Source organism: Thamnophis elegans, chromosome 9 (genome assembly GCF_009769535.1).
Source record: "Thamnophis elegans isolate rThaEle1 chromosome 9, rThaEle1.pri, whole genome shotgun sequence".
Lineage (NCBI taxonomy): Eukaryota > Metazoa > Chordata > Lepidosauria > Squamata > Colubridae > Thamnophis > Thamnophis elegans.
Window position 1 is genome coordinate 32,312,857 of NC_045549.1, and position 21,083 is coordinate 32,333,939.

Consider the following 21,083-nt stretch of genomic DNA (forward strand, 5'->3'; position numbering starts at 1 on the left):
GAGCAAACTCCTCAGCTTGACCCTGCAAGGCATCACCCGTTTCCCCCCCATTAAGGAGGGAACGGGTTATCCTAAACAGGGTGGACGGGCGCCATTCTGCGGATGCAATAAGAGCGGAAAAATGCACACATTTTGCCACCCGTATCGCCACGAGATAAGTCCTAATAAAGGCTCTTAGCAGTGTTCGGTCGGATTCGGAGTTACTAGCCCTCCAGCGTCGCTCTAGGCGTCTCTTTTGGCGCTTCATCTCCTCAGTAAACCAAGGAGCCCTCCTGGATCCACTGCCGCGGAGAGGCCACATAGGGACAATCAGATCCAGGGCCCCAGTCGCCGCTGTGTTCCAGGCGGCGACCAGGGACTCTGCCGGATTGTGGGCAAGAGTCAGGTATCTCCCCAAGCTCCTTCTGAAATCCCAACGGATCCATCAGGTGTCTGGGGTGGAACCACCTAATCGGTTCCACCTCCTTGCGGTGGGGGAGTAGCTTCCAAAAATCAAGCCTCAACAGGTAATGATCCGACCATGACAAGGGCGAGATGTCTATTGCCCTCAACTCAAGATCACATCTCCACTGCCCCGAGAGAAACACTAGGTCAAGCGTGTGTACCACTCTATGAGTCGGACCCTGGATTACTTGGGTCAAGTCCATGGCTGTCATGGAAGCCATGAATTCCTGGGCCCCATCAGAGCATTCGCCTAAGGACGGTAGATTAAAGTCCCCCAGTACTAACAGTCTGGGGAACTCAATTGCCAGCCCGGCTACTGACTCCAGGAACGCAGGCAGGGCTGTTGTGATGCAGCTAGGAGGTAGGTATGTCAACAACACGCCCACTTGAACCCCTAGGTCCAACTTCAAGAAAAGGGACTCACACCCAACAATCTCCGGAGCAGGGCTCCTGCGATGTACTAAAGATTTCCGGATAATAATTGCCACTTCCCCACCCCTTTTCTGGTGTCGTGGTTGATGGAGCACCTGAAACCCTTCTGGGCACATTTCAGAGAGGGGGACTCCTCCCTCATGGCCCAACCAGGTCTCAGTAATACATGCCAGGTCTGCCCCCTCGTCAAGTATTAAGTCCCGGACGAGGGGAGCTTTCTGGATCACAGACCTGGCATTTAGCAACCTGAGACCAGGGCCCTGGCTTCTCCTGCCATCTGGCCCTAGAGTTGAGCTTACAGGGCCGGAACGAGGGATCGCTGTGACGTAGCGAGCCCTCCTTCCCCGGTAATGGCTAGCCCTGTAGCCCCGATACAATATAGTGTCCCTTTATTTTAATTTTATTTGGCTAGCTGTTGTTATTGCTATATGAACTATTTATGGAATATATGCTGAATTGTTTCCAGCATATATATATATACATACATACACACACACCTCTATATCTATCTCTCTAACATCTATCTATCTATATTTGTATGTATGTATGTATGTATGTATGTATGTACGTACGTACGTACGTACGTATATGTGTGTATATATACTGTGCCAAAAATAAGACAGGGTTTTATTTTCTTTTGACCCTCGAAATAAGCACTTGGCTTATTTTCAGGGTGGTCTTATTATTTTTGAGGTGCAGGAGGCAGCGAGTATGGTCACACGGGGAGGTCTTATTTTCAGGGAAATGGGATGGCTGGATAGATGGATAGATAGATAAATAGATAAATAGATTACTGAATGTGACTCTGCACACAACTAATATCATTTAAAAATACATAACATTAAAATAATTAAAAATCAAGATTTCAGGAGAATAATAATCAGTTAAACACAATAGAGCCACCTCTCAGACCTCCAATGGGATCTCCAAACATGTTGGGGGGGAAAAATCACATTTTAAGGTCCTTCGAGAAAGGTAGCAGAGATAGAGCTAACTTCACCTGGGGACAGGATGATGTTTCAGAAGGTAGGAGCCCCAACTAAAAAGGAATATTTCTGGGTCCCATCAGCTGGAGCTGTTGAATAGATGGGACCTGCAATATCCCCATCCTACTGGACCAGATGGGATAGGGAGATGTAATCAGGAAGAAGTGGACTCTCAGATAACCTGGTGTCATGCCACATAGGAATTTAAAGGTCAAAACTAGGGCCCTGAATTACACTTGGAAGCAGATCAGCAGCCAATGCAGCTTACAGAACAAAGATATAACATGCACCATAATAGAGAGACACATAATTGTCTATGCAGCTACTCTCTGCACCAGTTAAAGCTTCCAGATGGTCTTCAAGGGAAACCTCATGTAGAGCGTAAATTTCAAGTTTAACATCATTCAAATACATATATTGCCTGGGTAGTGATATAAATTAACATTCCAAATGAAATACAAAATATAAATTATTCGGCTTTAAAGACAGATAATGTATGTTTATTTCTTCCATTGTAATAGAAGCAATAAGTATTCAGAAAGTAAAGTTACATTTTATGTTTATTTATTATTGAATTCATTTGGATTTACTTTGGAGTAGAACGGTCCAGAATTATATTATCTTTTTAACAAAATATTAAATACATTTACAGGTATATAAGCAGCACTGAGGAAATGATGTGGTCTTATTGCAAGCTGCAGCATTTTATACTGGTGTCCATTATGCACATTCACCGTGACCCGTCAAAACCGCGGTCCACAAAAGCGCGCTCGACGAAAGCGCGCATTTGATGTCATCACAGCGCGATGAAAAAAATTAAAAATTGAAATAAAAATAAAATTAAAGCAAGCCGATTCACATAAAGGTAAGGGTTAGGTTTAGGTTTAGGGTTAGGTTAAGGGTTATGTTTAGGTTTAGAGCGTTAGGGTTACGTTTAGCGTTAGGTTAAGGGTTAGCGTTAGGTTTAGCGTTAGGTTAAGGGTTACGTTTAGGGTTAGATTTAGGGTTAGGTTAAGGGTTAGGTTTAGGGTTAGGTTTGGGGGGGTTAGGGTAAGGTTTTCGTTTTATTTTTACATTTTTCTATCACAGCGCGATGTTTTCGTCGCGCTGTGATGACGTCAAATGCGCGCTTTCGTCGAGCGTGCTTTTGTGGACCGTGGTTTTGTGGTGGAACCCACATTCACTACTATGCTGTTTGTGCACCAAATTTCCATTTGGTGGCAATATGTCAGTTTAATTGCATCTGCAGTTTTATATATTTTTACAAGGCATACACATTTATGGTATTTCAAGACATTGAATTTCTGCAACAGTGTCTATGAATCCTCATTATTTCATTTTTAATTTATTATTTAATTTATTTGTATCCTGCCTTTATTATTTTTACAAATAACTCAAGGCAACAAGCTTACCCAACACATCTCCCACAACAACCCTGTGAGCAAGTTAGGCTGAAAGAGAGTGACTGGCTAAGGTCAGCTAGCCAGCTTTAATGGCTAATGTGGGACTTGAAGTCATGATCTCCTGCTTTCTATCCTGCTACCTTAACCACTAGACATAATGACTTTCTTTAATTTTGGCTTGCAATTATTTTTTACTGAAAATGTCAATTATCTTCACAAATATTTGTACTCTGATTTAAAGCATATCATTTTTTATGGCAGCATATCATTCTTTATGGCAGGATGTTATGCTAAAAAATAATTTCAGAATACACCAGAAATAATATTTTCATTTATTAATAGATAACTTTGAAGATGGAGTAGCAGAGGGTGCCATTCCCCCATTTTTAGGAAAGATAAAAGCTTTACGTTTGTTTATCCATTCTAATTCTTCCAAATGGATATTACTAAACGAGGTAGGTACAGATTGTTAGACTATCGAGATAATTAACTTACCATCATCTTACGTACCATTGCAATAATTTTTAAAATATTTTTGTTTTAATAAATTTAGAAATATGTTTCTGTAATTAATTTGGAGTAAATAGAGCCTTTTCAAACTTATTCTGTTTCTCGCATTCACAATTCTTTTGAACTTCTGTTTTAGAGAGAGGTTGTAAGCTGTTCTCCATTTATTTAATTTTCAAAATAAATAAACATAATAATAAAAGTAGCACATTCAAAAAATTACCTATTTTTTTTTTAAAAAAAATTGTTTGTTATTGATGCATTCTCAATCAGAATTTTTGATACAATTACTGCATGAAATTCTACATTTTTAAATGGGTATTATTATATTTCAAAGATTTCCAAAATACCATGGTGAGATATTTGGAAGAAAATGTGTAAAGATATTGAGAGAATGTGCATTGTAAATTGTACTTTATACTTACCATGTTGGGAAATAGCTTCTCTTTTGTTCTAATGCAGATATTTATACAGACCTGAAATAAAGAATTACAGACTTCTTTGAGATTTTGAAAGTCTAAAAGCAGTATGGAAACAAGGCCATCTAGTGGTAGCAAGAAAATTATCAACAATATAATGCTATTTCTTCCTAATACCATTCTGTGTGGTGAGACTAGGGGAGAGATTAATTATATTATGCATAGAAAATATTGATTTACATTAATTATTAATGTAATTAATAAATTAATAAATTGAATTATTGTAATTATAATCTGTTGCCAACAACTCTTTATAAAAAATTTTAAATTGTCTGAACAAAAAAGGCTATGCTTCTGTACAAAAATAACAGAAGAAAATGTGGTTATAGACAAAAAAAATTATGCATAAATACACACTTAAATACCAGCTGTAAAACTACAGGTGAACTCAATTAGCAATGCATCAAAACAAATAAAAATAGCAAAACATGATGTTGCAAAAATGACATACTTTTACATTTTCTTTCAGATGACAAATTTTATTCAGTATTTGATTAAGATTTTAATTTTCCTTATTTTATTTTGACATTTTGTTGGGCTGTGACCCCCCCCCCCCGTGTAAAAATTGAATTGTGTTACCTCATCCTTCCATCAATAAAATTTACTGATAAGTTATATTTATATATATTGCATCAGTCATCCCCAGCTGCAATTGCTATTCAGTTTATTTCCTTTCAAGAAGGAAGAATTGATGGAAGAAAAAAAGAACAAATTGTGCACTTTACATCTTCCATATCTTGCTAAGATAGGTTACCAACTCCAGCTGAAAATAGTCCTATAGATTTTCTCCTTCCTATAACTGTATGCAGTAAACACATTTAATGAATACACTGTCCAAAATGAGACTGCAATTCACTCAGGGCTGTAGAGTTTGAATTTTCTTCACACATATTTCTTCATACTTCTTCATATTTCTTCAGAAAAATATTTGTCATTTTTAATGAGCATAGGGTAGAATTACGGAAATGACAGATATACTCTTTGATCATAACTAAATATAATCTGGAAACATAATAACTTCTTTGAAGGGGAGGACAGCTATCAAATTTCAGGCAAGAAGATTTGGATTTTTTAAAAAGAATGTTCAGTATGGTTTGCTATGGAAATTGTATATGTGTGACATATACTGTATGTAAAAATGCTCCTAGCTAAGATTCCTAAAACCGTATCAGAAGAGTAAATGTAGGAATTTAGTGTGCAAAGAAGTGCAGAATCATTTTACAGGACTATTGAACTGATTATTTTATAGTTTTTAACACATTATCCAAGTAACGGATACTGAACAGTGCAGAATAAGAAAAAGAAGAAAAAATTAACGAAAGAACATAATATAATAAATAATTTTGTCCAAAGGTCACTCAAGGAACTGAAAGCCTTTGGAAATAAACGAATGCTCAGGACTAGCTATACTTCTGGGCATAGAATATGTTATGTACACAGAATTCTAGAGTGTGAATGTCATTAATTAAAAAACCTATTCCCACTACATTGGTAAATTACCTGTTTCCTGCTCTCAAATGTAATGTTGACACTACATTATCTTGATGCACTGTGTATTGATTGAAGCCATACAAAATATAATAATAACAACAACAACAACAACAACAACAACAACAACAAAATACTAGGACTTAAAAATCGAAATTCAACTACTATGGCACAAACCAGCAGTGGTAATTCCAGTGGTAATTGGCACACTGGGTGCTAATTTCAAAAGCACTGGAATTACATTTAAAACAGTTAAAAATTGACAAAATCACCATCAGTCAAATGCAAAAAGCCACACTGCTTGGATCTGGATGCATATTACGAAAATACGTTACAACGTCCTAGGCCCCTGGGTGGGGCCTGACTAGTAACCAATGCCAAATCCGGCGAAACAACTGGCCGCTGTGATACAATTGTATAATAATGATGATGATGATGATAATAATAATAGTAATAATAATAATAACTGAAAAATATCATAAAAGCCCTGTCCAACACATTAACACTGAAAAAGAAAAACAGGAAATCCAAGAAGAAACCAGCATGGTTGCACAAAGATCTCTCTGATAAACTGAAAGACAAAAAGGATAAGTACAAAAAATGGAAAGAGGGACACACAACTAAGGCAGAATATCAGCAGATAGCCTGAACCTGCAAAGATGAAGTCAGGAAAACAAAGGCTCAGAATGACTTGCAACAAAAGTCAAAGATAATTTTTAAAAAATGTTTCTTTCAACATATACAGTAACTAACAAGAAAAAAGTAAAGGAAAGAGACAATCCACTAAAGAGAGAAGATGGCAAGGAAGTAACAGACAGTAGAGAAAAAGCAGTGTTTCTTAACTCATTCTTTGCACCAGTCTTCTCACAAAAAGAAACTATAGCCGAACTACCAAAAACACTGTAAAAGACAGACGAGAAATAAAAATTAAAATAAGCAAGAAAATGGCAAGAGAAAACCTGTCTGACCTTGATGAACATAAATCACTGGGACCTGATGGGTTACATTCCCGAGTTCTGAAGGAGATGGCAGATGTTATCTCAGAACCATTGTACCACATCTTTAAAAAAAACTCCTGGAACAATGGAAACTGCCAGAGGATTGGGAAAGAGCTGATGTGGTTCTCATCTCCAAAAAGAAAAACAAACAGACCCAGGAAACTACAGACCAATCAGCCAAACATCAATACCTGGGAAGATACTGGAAAAATACTGTGAACATCTAGAAACAAATAACGTTATAACTAGTAGCCAGCATGGGTTTGTTAAAAATAGATCATGCTAGACCAATTTTATTTCATTCTTTGACAAAATGACTATAAACTAGTGGAGCAGCAAAATGTTGTGGACATAGTATACTTAGACTTCAGCAAGGCATTCAACAATGTAGACCACCATCTACTTTCCTGGTAAACTAGAAAAATGTGGGATAGACAGCATCACAACTAGATGGATTTGTAACTGTCTGACAAACCATACTCAACGAGTAATCCTTAATGCTACTAGATCTACCTGGGAGAAAGTAAACAGTGGGATACCACAAGATTCTATCTTATGCTGAGTACTCTTCGATATCTTTATAAATGTCTTAGATGAGGGAATAGAATGGGAACTCATCAAATTTGCAGATGATACTAATCTGGCAGGAATAGCCAACACCCCAGAAGACAAGCTCAAGATCCAAAAAGATCTGGACAGACTTGAACAATAGACCCTATCCAATAAGATTAAATTTAAAATGGAGAAAAGCAAGGTTTTACACCGAGGCAGGAAAAACTAAAGGTACAAGTACAGATTAGGCAAAACTGTCTCAAAAACAGTAACTGTGAGAGGGACCTAGGACTCTTAGTGGACGATCACTTAAACGAACCAGCAGTATGTGGCAGCAGCCAAAAAAGTTAATACAATCCTTAGTTGTATAAACAGAGGCGAAAAAATAAAAAACGTGAAGTATTAGTACTGCTTTAGAAATCCTTAGTAAGACCACACCTTTAATACTACAAATACTGCATAGCAGTATTCCAGTATTTGAGAGGCTGCCACATAAGAGGGGATCAATTTATTTTCCAAAGCACTAGAAGGCAATGGATAGAAACTACTTGAGAGAAGCAACCTAGAATTGCTTATTCTAACAGTGAGGACAATTAACCAGTGGAACAGCTTGCCTTCAGAAGTTGTAGGTGCTTCATCACCGGAGGTTTTTAAGAAAAGATTGGACAGTCATCTGTCTGAAATGGTATAGGGCCATGATGGGCAACCTATGGCATGCATGCCAGAAGTGGCACACGGAGCCATCTTTTTGAGCACGTGAGCCATTCCCCGTTGTTCTTCCGGGTTCTAGCATGCCAGCCAGTTGGTCTTCACTCATGCAGGAGTGCCGGGAAACTGTAAGAGCAGCCACCGGGGCACATGTGCGCGCCAGGTGGCTGCTTTTATTTATTTATTTATTTATTTATTTATTTATTTATTTATTTATTTATTTATTTATTTATTTAACTTGTATGCCGCCCACTCTCGGAAGACTCAGGGCGGCTTACAAATAAGAAGGGAAAGGGGGATATAAAAAATAAAAAAACAACAGTTAAAAATTCAACAACATTCATAACATAAGATGGGGCTGGATAATTCAACAGCCCCAGGCCTGCTGGAACAGCCAGGTCTTGGTCGCTTTGCGGAAGGCTGGGAGGGTAGTGAGGGTCCGGATCTCAATGGGGAGATCATTCCATAGGGCCAGAGCAGCAACAGAGAAGGCCCTCCTCCGGGGGGTCGCCAGCCGACATTGGCCAGCAGATGGAATCCAGAGGAGGCCTAGTCTGTGCGATCTAATAGGTCTCTGGGAGGTAACTGGCAGGAGGCGGTCTCTCAGGTAGCCAGATCCGATACCATGTAGGGCTTTAAAAGTAATGACTAGCACCTTGAAGCATGTTCGGAGACCAATGGGAAGCCAGTGCAGCTCGCAGAGGATAGGTGTAACGTGGGTGTACCTAGGTGCACCCACAATCGCTCGTGTAGCTGCATTCTGGACTAGCTGAAGTCTTCGAACACTCTTCAGGGGCAGCCCCATGTAGAGCGCATTACAGTAATCCAGTCTTGAGGTGACGAGGGTGTGAGAGACTATCTGAAGGGCCTCCCGGTCCAGATAGGGTCGCAATTGGTGCACCAGGCGAACCTGGGCAAAGGCCCCCCTGGTCACAGCTGACAGATGATGTTCTAGTGTCAGCTGCGGATCCAGGAGGACTCCCAAATTGCGAACCCTCTCTGAGGGGCGTATAATTTCACCCCCCCAGGCTAAGAGATGGAATAGCTGGACCATCCTTGGGAGGGAGCATCAATAGCCTTGGATTCCTTTCAGTCTGGTTTCAGGCCTGGTTACAGCACGGAAACTGCTTTGGTCACGCTGATCGATGATCTCTGGCGAGCCAAGGATAGGGGTCACTCCTATATCCTAGTGCTTCTTGACCTCTCAGCGGCCTTCGATACCATCGACCATGGTATCCTTTTGCGACGGTTGCGAGAGGTGGGAGTGGGAGGCACCATTCTTCGGTGGTTCTCCTCCTACCTCTTGGACAGGTTGCAGTTGGTGTTGGTCGGAGGGCAGAGATCAACACCTAGGCCCCTCAATTATGGGGTGCTGCAGGGTTCGGTCCTGTCCCCCCTCCTATTTAACATCTACATGAAGCCACTGGGTGAGATCATACGCCGGCACGGGATTAAATATCATCAATATGCGGACGATACACAACTGTATCTGTCCGCCCTGTGCCAACTCAGTGAAGTGGTAGAAGTGATGTGCCAGTGCCTGGAGGCTGTCAGGGTCTGGATGGGAACGAACAAGCTTGCACTCAATCCCGACAAGACTGAGTGGCTATTGATGCTCCCTCCCAAGGATGGTCCAGCTATTCCATCTCTTAGCCTGGGGGGTGAAATTATACGCCCCTCAGAGAGGGCTCGCAATTTGGGAGTCCTCCTGGATCCGCAGCTGACACTAGAACATCATCTGTCGGCTGTGACAGGGGGGCCTTTGCCCAGGTTCGCCTGGTGCACCAATTGCGACCCTATCTGGACCGGGAGGCCCTTCGGATAGTCAATCACCCCCTCGTCACCTCAAGACTGGATTACTGTAACGCGCTCTACATGGGGCTGCCCCTGAAGAGTGTTTGAAGACTTCAGCTAGTCCAGAATGCAGCTGCACGAGCAATTGTGGGTGCACCTAGGTACACCCATGTTACACCTAGGTACACCCATGTTACACCTATCCTCCGCGAGCTGTACTGGCTTCCCATTGGTCTCCGGACACGCTTCAAGGTGCTAGTCGTTACTTTTAAAGCCCTACATGGTATCGGACCTGGCTACCTGAGAGACCGCCTCCTGCCAGTTACCTCCCAGATACCTATTAGATCGCACAGACTAGGCCTCATCCGGATTCCATCTGCCGGCCAATGTGGGCTGGCGACCTCCCGGGGGAGGGCCTTCTCTGTAGCTGCTCCGGCCCTATGGAACGATCTCCCCGTTGAGATCCGGACCCTTACTACCCTTCCGGCCTTCCGCAAAGCGACAAGACCTGGCTGTTCCAGCAGGCCTGGGGCTGTTGAATTATCCAGCCCATCCTAAGTTATGAATGTTGTTGAATTTTTAAATTGTTATTTTTTATATCCCCCCTTCCCTTTTTATTTGTAAGCCGCCCTGAGTCTTCCGAGAGTGGGTGGCATACAAGCTAAATAAATAAATAAATAAATAGCCACTCATTCTTGTCGGGATTGAGTGCAAGCTTGCTCTTCCAGTTTCTGGTGCATGCATGCATATTGTCCAGCTGTTCTTGGCATGCGCATGTGCGCTATAAATCGGAAGACCAGGTGGTTGACATGCATGTGCGTGCCGGAAACCGGAAGAGCAGCTGCCTGGTGTGTGCATATGCACCGAGAGGCTGCTCTTCCGGTTTCTGGCATGTTCGTGCATACAGGAACTCCCTTTTCAGAAATTGGTGCCGAAAAGGTTTGCCAACACTGATATAGGGTCTCCTGCTTGATCAGGAGATTGGACCAGAAGACCTCCAAGGTCCCTTCCACTTCTATTTTGATTGACTGATTCATGTAGTAGTGATATAAAATTCACATCACCTCATATTTAATTAACATGTAGTTAATAAACTATCAATAACATAGGAACTTTCTGAAAACTTGGTTCCATCATTTAATACATGTCAGTGGAAACTTACCAATAATCCATTGATGAGCAGAAATGAGTAGATATCTAATGCAAATGAAATATTTCTGAATCTTATTTTAAAAGTGTGATTAGTGATAAAGCAAAAGTAGATGAACAATTGCAGTTTTTAACTGATTACCTTAAATTTAAATGCAGAATTAAATGATGTCAAAATATATTGGAGACTGGTGTTCCACATTCATGAATGTGATTACATAAAAGTATCTGCGTTAGGTATCGTCATGTTGGTTTTAAAGCCATTATTGTGATAAATGGATTCACAGCTGGACTTATATATCACACTAAGCCAGAATTTCTTTGAACCAGGAGCAGTAGAGTTAGAATGTAATATTGCAGGCTTACTCTGCCAACTGCCAGCAGTTCAACCCTGACTGGTTCAAGGTTGACTCAGCTTTCCATCCATCCAAGGTCAATGAGTACCTAGATCAGTGTTTCCCAAAGTGTGGTACGTGTACCCCCAGGGGTACGGGAAGAGTTTGGTGGGGGTACGCGTTGCACTGGAGTTTGATGGGGATCACGTGGGAATATCACAACAGGAGAAGATATCTTTAATGTTATGAATACATTTATGCAAGAGAACAAAATTGATTGGAATAGATGTGTTGGAATAAGCACAGATGGAGCAAAAAGTATGGTCGGAATTAATAAAGGCCTCGTTGCAAGAATTCAAAATGTTGCTCCAAATGTCATATCCACACATTGTTGCATACACAGAGAGGCTTTGGCAACACGTAAGATGCCCGCTGATCTACAGAAAGTTCTGGATGAAAGCGTGAAAATCATTAACTACATTTTTTTATGTAGTTATTAGGGGTACTCAGCGTTTTTTATGAGGGGTACTCAGCGTTATGAATATTATAGAAGGGGTACACATATGTCAAAAGTTTGGGAAACACTGACCTAGATTGTTGGAGGCAATATGCCGACTCTGTAAACTGCTTAGAGAGTGGCTGTAAAGCACTGTGAAGCGGTATATAAGTCTAACTGCTATTACTATTACTGAATAAATCACAACTGAGTTTGCTCAATATGCTAATCCATAAAACCTGATTGGAAACCACAATAACTAGATTAACATGATACTATGAACCACTTTATACTTTGTTTTTCAAATTATTTTTTATTTTTTATTCTCTTACATACAATTTTAAGTATACATTCACATAATTGTTATTCTTCTTTACATTTATCATTCTTATACATTTATTATTTCATTTAATAATAGGTTATAATATAGAGTTTGAGCTGTTTTATTTACCATCCCTTCCTCCTTTTGTAATATCACATTATACTTTAAAGCAATTATTAGTCTAGCCATATTGACACAAGAATTTCAGTAGTAGTTTTAAAATATGTCTAGAGCCTGTATTATTGATGCTTTTGCAATCAAGTGTTTTGTCTCAACATGGTGTCAACTATACCATCTGAAAATTGTGAGTTTTAGAACTAACATATTTGGAGGCCACCAGATTAAGGAAGAGCATTCATTCTGCTTCTGTGAGGTAATACTGATAGAAATAAAAAACAATGGGTTATTTGAAAAGATCTTAAAAATTAAGAAGGGGTAAACTATCTGGTTTTAAAGATTGGGAAGTGAGTGGGGAAGGGAAGCCTATGTAAAAGAAATATTTCACTTTGAAAAAGGTGGGAAAATAAAAGAATATCTAACCAGCAGTTGATTGTCCAACAAGTCATTTTCTTAATAACAGATAATTTTACATAGATAATTAAAGACACAATAATATAATCAAAACTAGATTCATTTAAAGTAGCTATTTTTTAAAAGTAAGATCAAACATTTTATTTTTTGTTTAATTATTCATTAACACTAATAAATTAAATTTGTAATTCACCTATCCTCTGGAATTCCAGTTGTATAAATTCATCACAGACATCTCACCAACGAGATCTGCTGAACCGAGCGAAAGTCATCTAACCGACTCCATGATCATGTGCGGGTTTGAAACTAGGTCTCCAGGTCCCAGTCTAACATATTAATCGCTGCACTGCATTCACTTTTGCAGGAAAACATGCTTTTGATTAAGAGATTTTTTTTATTTTAAAAAATTCGCATTTTAAAAATGCCACATCGAAATCGGACAATTGAGTTTTCAACGGTCTGTACTGGACCTTAAAGCGGCCATCGTGGTGCAACGGTCTGCGAAAATAATTTAGATTTTTTCAATCTGTAGCAATAAAAGTTTCAACCTGATTGGACAGGCCGCCCATGTTAAGTTCTCAAAGAACGGCGGACCGATTCGGGGTTGGGTTAGTTTGCTGATGGGAATGAATTCCTTCGCCGTGATTGGCTTTAAAATCTATAAGCGTCCCGCTGCGATTGGCCGAGGCTGCCAGGCGAAGCACCTGCTCCTTGACGCCCGCCGGTTCGGATGCGTGGCGCATGCGCATTGGGAAGCTAAGGTGATGCTCTGTGGCAAGCGTCCGTGTTCCAGCTGGGGAAACGCTGACTGGATTCGCGGGAGGTAACGGCGGTAGTTTCTTAGGAACTCTGGGAGGGGCGTCCCGCGGACGGTTCTGGGTTTTGGCGGCGGATGAGGTTGGCTGAGCCAGCAACTGCAAGGCGGCAATCGGGCGCAGCCCTCTCAGAAGCTCCTTTCTGCGCGCGGAAGGGGTCGCTACCGCCCCTCCTACTCTTCGCGTTCGGGCGCAGCCGTTACTCTGCCGTTACTCGGCGCGACCTGGATCAGTTCTCCTCGGCCTCCGCTTCCCCCGGCGTGAGAGAGAGAGGTTGAACATAGTGAGGGAGTTCGCCTTAAGCCTGTCTCTCTCCTAGTCCGCCCCGTGGCTCCGGAGGGATGCGGCGGCAGTCGCTTTTCCCTGGAGACCTGGCTGCCTCCGCGAAGAGTCGTTCCTCCTGGGGGCAGATGCGGAGATCAACACCAATTAGCTTTCGTATCCGAGGAGAAGGAGCCCGGGGTGGCAGCGGTTTCTTGCTGCCCCTGCAGCGGCTTCGGAGCCGCGACGATCAAAGGTCTCCATAATTACCTAGCTTAAGCGGGAGAAGTTATGGCTAATTGTATTTAATCGGCTCATTTCTGCTTGTTTGTTTATCATCATCGAGCAAACATGGAATTGCTGTGATTCTAAACAAAGGAGAGAAGCAAGCTCCTAGGTAGGAACACGCCAAAATAAACACACCCGAAACCTGTTAAGATTAAGGATCTATTGCTCTTTAATTGTGCAGTCGGTCTGGATCAGAAAAATCTAACATCCATTAAGAATCATTTGGTATCTCCCCCCCCCCCCTTTTCAGTTCCTTGGCCTGGAAATTAAAATTTTACAATGTTGTAATTCTTTTGATGCATGGAGGTATATATGTTACTGGATTACTAAAAAATAAATAAATGTTGTATACCATTCATGTCAATGGGGCCGTGGTTACTGTTTTTTTTTAAAGATAACTTATTTCTATCCAGTCTCCCTTTGTCTTTATAGTTTGCTGAACCCAGAATAATGTATACATGTAGTTGCGTGTTTGTTATTCTAGGCTCACATTATTTTAAACAATTTTGTTTCATACAGGAATTTCAAAGTTCCAGATATGTGACATTCTTGATATTGTCTGTGTTTCTTCGCAAAGAAGCAGTTGTTTTCAATTAAAACCTCAATAATAGAAAAAGGCAAGTTAGTATATAAAGCAAGTATCCCTAAAACATAAGCACATCATCAGCTAGCAGATGAACAGTTGCTTTATTATTTTACTCTCATCAAATAAGGAAGTTGTTAGACATGCAAAGCGAATGTGTATATGCAAATTAATGTACCTTTTGATTTGAATAAAACAAAGACAAGGTGTACAGGTATCCCTAGAATTAATGTCCGCAGTTGGAATCAGAGTTTCTCTGAGCCATGCAGTCATTAATGCCCATATGACTATTTCACTCATTGCTCTTCCTGTTGCTATCATTAAATGAGCTCGTAGTTAAGCGAACAGAGTTCCTTTCTGTACCTGTAGAAGGATTTGGGGCTCCAATGCTTGCTTGCATTTGGCTGCTGAAGTTTAGGCAAGCACAGAGTGGAAAGTCCTTTTCCTGTCTCTGCAGAGCTCTCTGCAGAAGGAGGGGGAGAGAGGTTTTGGGCTCTGGCTGGGCATGCTTGAATTTCAGCTGCTGAGATCCAAGCAGCCATGGAGGTGAGTGTCCTTTTCTCCTGCCTCTGTGGAGCTCCCTGTAGGGGTAGAGAGAGTGATTTTGGATTCCATGCATGCTTGAATTTTGGCTTCTAAGGTTCAGGCAGGCATAAACAGCAGGAAGCTCTTTCATTCAGCCCCCAGCAGTAGTTTGCAACATATCCTACCAGTTTCCCCAGTGACTTCATGGGGAGGCCAGCAGAGAACATTGTAAGTGGCAATCACATGATCATAGGGCGCTTGGCAACCATTTGTAAGTCCAAACAGGCTTTCAAGCGCCCAGATAGTGATCACATGCCCATGGGGGGAACCTGATATTTTGTGATAGTTGGTAGTGAATTTATAGATAGTAAACCCCTTTCTGAAGCTTTCATAATTTCAACCAGTCTTTAAGTGATGGGTCGTTAAGTGAGGACTACCTGTATTGTGCTTTTTTCAGAATTGCAAAGTAGTATATTAAGGTGAATAGAACTATAAAAGATGTAGAACTTTGGAGACGTGTGATCTTCTAATCCAAGTATTTCTGCTTAAATCTCTTTGGGCCAATGTTGGTTTAGAAATTTGCAAGGTGCACAGCAAAATTCAGTAAAAGAATGGAGATGATAATCTTAAAAAAGCATATGTTTGATATATCTATTAACTAGATCACTTGTTATGATAATAGCAATCTTAAAATGATTTGGATCCATGAAAAATTGAAGGCGTTAGGAGCATCTGGATACTCTAAAAGTTTGTACTATAGACTACTAGACTATAATGATCTAGTTTTGGCCTATTTTTACAATGGATGAGAAAATAATGCTTACCCCTTCTTGATTCTCAAAATAGGAACCAGCAATAAGTAGAGAAGGTTTATCTCTATTTTTTTTATCTTAATATTCTGCTTATTTCTCAATAAGTCTGAATCATCTACTTTTTGAGTATTGTTAAGAAAATTATTTGTTCTTGTTAATTGTTTATCTACCATTGAACTAATGCTGGGAGCAGTCTAGAGATTGTCTTTTTCTACTGAGTTACATTTCTTTCTGGTTTTTTGTACTTTTGCTTGAATGTGCCTAATTAATATATTAATTTTGCATTGCTATTCTTTAAGATATTGTAAGTCTTGCTTCTTTATTATTTATTTTCCCATTCTAGAGTTCACATCTGATTGTTTTAAAAATTGTGGGGGAAAACCTGAACATTTATAATATATACTGGCAAAAAATATTTGATTCCCAGATATCAGTTTTCTGATCAGCATTCAGATCCTGTATAGATTGATTCAAGTCTCTATGAGTGCTGTGACTTGAGTATTTTACATTATGAGAAAACCCTGATTATCTTAGTAATTCTAAAAAAAAAAAGAATCTTATGCAAATTTGAATTTGGCTTGATCACCGTGACCAGAGATTTACTTTTCCGAGCTTTCGGACTCATGCCTAGGCCCTATCTTCAAGGAATTTCTCTCTACTGAAATATGTCCTTTGGGTTATTTTGTGAGTCATGTTTATGTGGTGCCTTCCTACTGATTGGTTGGTGTGTTGATTGATTGGCTATTGTTTGCTTGTGCTGCCAAGCCCTCGGCTCCCAAGTATTTGATAAGCTGGTGGTAATTCAGCACTCTTTTTAACTGACAAGGGGCCCGTTTCTCAGGCTTCAATCATTTCCCTGACTATCTTTGTGCCTTCATGGCCAAATCCGATCGAAATTTGATCTTGTATCATTATCCTGGGACACGTATATTTGCCTTCATTCGTGAAAAAAAATCTTATGTTCAATACTGAGTATTGCTGTCAAAGAAACAGTGTTTTCCTCTATTATATAGTATGTCTGCAGTCACTGATTGAGACCTCTACCTGTTGCTGGCCTGCAAACAATCACTGTTACACTGTTAGTTCTCAGTGACCAGTTGTTGGCAAGGAAGAGCAAGTACTCATCAATTGTAGATCTCTACAAATGCTGTAGATACTGTAGATTCACAAGCATGTTCCCTCCCATTAATTGTTGGTATATTTACCTATTTGGAAATCAGAGCAGTATGGTCAATCTGTCCTCATTTTAATTGTAGAAGTCACTGGCAATGGAAGGTTGAGCATCTGGAATTGCCTAAACTTGAATTAATTTGGTAAAGGTTACACAAAAAGGGAGGGACTTTAGTTTTTTGTATGTGGCTAGGTCTGTTTTTATTTTTACATGGTTTATTTCCTCTCAACCCCTCCTATTATTTAATATAGTTTTCAGTTTTCAATCTCATTTACCTGGAAATAAAAGTGCCATAGGATTTATTTCTGAATATATTGAACAGTAAAATTTGTTCTAATGCTATTTTTTAAAAAATGACATTTTCCTTCCTTTATAGTTTTGCAGAGCTAGCTTGTATGCATTTGGGATATTTTTGCTTCTACAATTAAAATGAGGACGGATTGACCAGACTGCTCTTGAAATCTGACGTGACTCCCTTAAGAGCTGCCTTGCTTAGCAACAGAAATTCTGATCCCAATTGTGCTACCAAGGAAGCATGTTCTGTTTCTTTTTGATTTTCTAAATTATCCAGCTTGCATTAGCAATGATGTATCGTGTCCTCTGGATTTATCTAAAGTCATATTGAATATCTGGCATCTCCCATGTATGGCTATAATCTGCATTGAATGATCCTAAACATTCTTTTCTTACATATGAAATTAAGGATAATGTTTAATGATTTACATACTCTTTAACATGTCTTTCTCTGATATTTCTTTGACCATTTCTAGTTTGTTGACAATTCTTTAGATTTGCTGGCATAATTTGATTACAGTATTTTCACCCATATAACCCGCGGGCAATATGCGTTTTTACCTACCCCGCATGCCCCCCGCGGGGTATAAAAGTGGGCGGGGTATACGGAAAATATTTTACACGACAGCGACTAACAGATTAACTAATCTGTTAACAGATCTCAGCACTTTCCCTTCTCCTCTGTTCCTTCCGAGGCGGGAACGGAGGAGAAAGCCTGGGCGAGCTGGGGAGGGGTTGGAGGAACGGAGGAGAAGGGAAAGTGCTGAGATCGGGGAAGGGATGGGAGGCAGGAACGGAGGAGAAAGCCTGGGCGAGCTGGGGAGGGAAACTGCTGAGATGGTGGAAGGGACGGGAGGCAGGAACAGGCAGGAACGGAGGAGAAGGGAAACTGCTGAGATCGGGGAAGGGACGGGAGGCGGGAACGGAGGAGAAAGCCTGGGTGAGCTGGGGAGGGAAACTGCTGAGATGGTGGAAGGGACGGGAGGCAGGAACAGGCAGGAACGGAGGAGAAGGGAAACTGCTGAGATCGGGGAAGGGACGGGAGGCGGGAACGGAGGAGAAAGCCTGGGCGAGCTGGGGAGGGGTTGGAGGAACGGAGGAGAAGGGAAAGTGCTGAGATCGGGGAAGGGACGGGAGGCAGGAACGGAGGAGAAAGCCTGGGCGAGCTGGGGAGGGGTTGGAGGAACGGAGGAGAAGATTGGTTTTAATGGGGAGGTCCGATGGAATAGCGCTAATGCAATGTTTGATGATTGGAACATCCGCTCTACATGTAACATTTAGAGTGAAATCTTATGGAGATGTAAATACTATCCCTCCAAACATCATATGGATTCAGAAATGCATTTTTTTAAACTACAAAAACTTTCAGTAATGCTACCATTTCTATTTAATTACTCTAAAATGAGGTATTATATACCAATCTTTTATGAAATCATTTTATGGCATGTTGTCCTTATTTAGGGAAATTGTTCATTTTGTAATCATTGTAAAGCTATTTGATACTGCCTCAACTCAACTCACAAATATTTTTTTTTCCTATTGAATTTCAAGATCTCTCCCTTGAGTTGAGTTCCTCCAACCCCTCCCCAGCTCGCCCAGGCTTTCTCCTCCGTTCCTGCCTCCCGTCCCTTCCCCGATCTCAGCAGTTTCCCTTCTCCTCCGTTCCTCCAACCCCTCCCCAGCTCGCCCAGGCTTTCTCCTCCGTTCCTGCCTCCCGTCCCTTCCCCGATCTCAGCACTTTTCCTTCTCCTCCGTTCCTCCAACCCCTCCCCAGTTCGCCCAGGCTTTCTCCTCCGTTCCTGCCTCCCGTCCCTTCCCCGATCTCAGCACTTTCCCTTCTCCTCCGTTCCTCCAACCCCTCCCCAGCTCGCCCAGGCTTTCTCCTCCGATTGGTTTTAATGGGGAGGTCCGATGGAATAGCGCTAATGCAATGTTTGACGATTGGTTTTAATGGGGAGGTCCGATGGAATAGCGCTAATGCAATGTTTGCCGATTAGTTATAATGGGGAGGTCCGATGGCTTACTCGTCACGGGTTATATAAGAGGGTGGGGTATATGGAAAATATTTTACACGATCTTGAAAACCTGCGGGTTATTCGCGTGGGCGGGTTATTTGCGTGGGCGGGTTATATGGGTGAAAATACGGTAGAGTCTTTTCAGATTCTTCTGTAATTTGCTTGCCATATTACCTCAATTCCTCTAGCCTTCTGACTTGATAATGACCACATTGTTGACCTAACTTCATATTTTAGAAGTAGAGGGTCAAAAGACCCTCTACTACTAAAATATGAAGTTGTGTCAACAATGTAGGAAGAATCTTCTGAGGTATATTTGATGTTGACATCATTATCATACAAAATTTCAGTATAAGTACTCAGTCCATTTATACCATTTCTGAACTTATCATAGTACATAGAGCTTGGAAGAGTATGTTTTTCTATTCATATGTGTGTGTATTTATATATGCATGCATGTATGTATGCATGTATGTATGCATACATACATATGTAGACAAATCTAACTAAGCATGGTAGTGAATTAGATTCACATGCTGTGATTCTGTGATCAATTGCAGGCACTGTAGCATGTCATATACTGTATATGGATGACAGTTAAACTCAGATACAATTAAAATTATTTTGAGAATAAGAATGTTGGGGGGGGTTGTATTCATTGTACACTAACAATGAATATATTTTTAAGAGCCATGGCACAGTGGTTAGAATGCACTACTGCAGGTTTATTCTGCTGACTGCTGGTGCCTGCAGTTCAGCAGTTTGATCCTGACTGGCTCAAGGTTGACTCAGCCTTCCATCCTTCAGAGGTTGGTAAAATGAGGACTGAGATTGTTAGGGGCAATATGCTGACTAAACTGCTTAGAGAGGTCTGTGAAGCACTGTGAAGTGGTATATAAGTCTAAGTTTTATTGCTATATAAGAAACTTCATAATTTTTCTAATTGGGAAATAAAGAAATTGGAGTTGAGGTTATGAAACACTTCTTTCCTTATGTCTATGTTCACATTGCAGCTTCAGCATCTGGATTAATTCAGTAAATTTAGTTGTCTGGAAAGATAAAATAAAAAACCTCCCAGCTTTGTTTGATTTATCTTAATCTTTAAACACCTGATTTTTTAAAATTATAATAATACATTTGTCATAAATCCATTTTACAGATGGTCATAATGCAACGTCAGTGGGATTTGTTATGTCTGAGTCTCTTACTATTAAGTTCAGTAAGTGCAGAATCTGAAGATCCAGAAGTTGAAGTAGAAAATTTTGACCAAAATTCAGAAGACACTAACACTGAGACAGGCAGATCTTCCATAGAGGTAACATTTTCATGTATAAATTTAAATTTAAAATTGCAGCTATTTGACTGTAAACTTTCCTGTTCCATTTATTATAGCTTTTAGAAATAATAAAATACTAAGAATGTTATAAATTCCTGGAAGTTTATTCAGACACAACACGTTATTTCTTTTTAAATTTATTTTGGTGCTATAAAACATCATAAACTATGCTGTATAGTAGCGGATTTTTTTTATTCTTTTGTGCATTCTCTTGTTACAGACCTATAATGTTGTCCTGTTTTTAAGGCAGTGGACCTGTTACCAATGATGCTTTATCTGCACACAGTCCTGAGACGTAAAATCATGCTGTGCATAAATCAATAAATGAATCTAAATCTGATGTATATCTTATTGTCTTA

At 40.4% G+C, this 21,083-nt stretch overlaps 2 protein-coding genes across 2 annotated transcripts in view; both read left to right on the forward strand.

The window, feature by feature from the left end:
* The window catches only part of MGAT4D (MGAT4 family member D), a 36,464-nt gene extending 32,212 nt beyond the window's left edge, over positions 1-4,252 (forward strand). Inside the window, 2 exon segments of the mRNA XM_032224387.1 lie at positions 3,608-3,720; positions 4,235-4,252. Coding sequence (XP_032080278.1) covers positions 3,608-3,720; positions 4,235-4,252 — 131 coding nt within the window.
* A 9,122-nt stretch (positions 4,253-13,374) lies between these two features.
* Positions 13,375-21,083, forward strand: part of CLGN (calmegin) — a 36,385-nt gene continuing 28,676 nt past the window's right edge. The window contains exons 1-2 of the mRNA XM_032224490.1: positions 13,375-13,447; positions 20,548-20,703. Of these exons, the coding sequence (XP_032080381.1) occupies positions 20,548-20,703 (156 nt within the window). The 5' untranslated portion in view covers positions 13,375-13,447. The remainder of the gene's footprint in view (positions 13,448-20,547; positions 20,704-21,083) is intronic.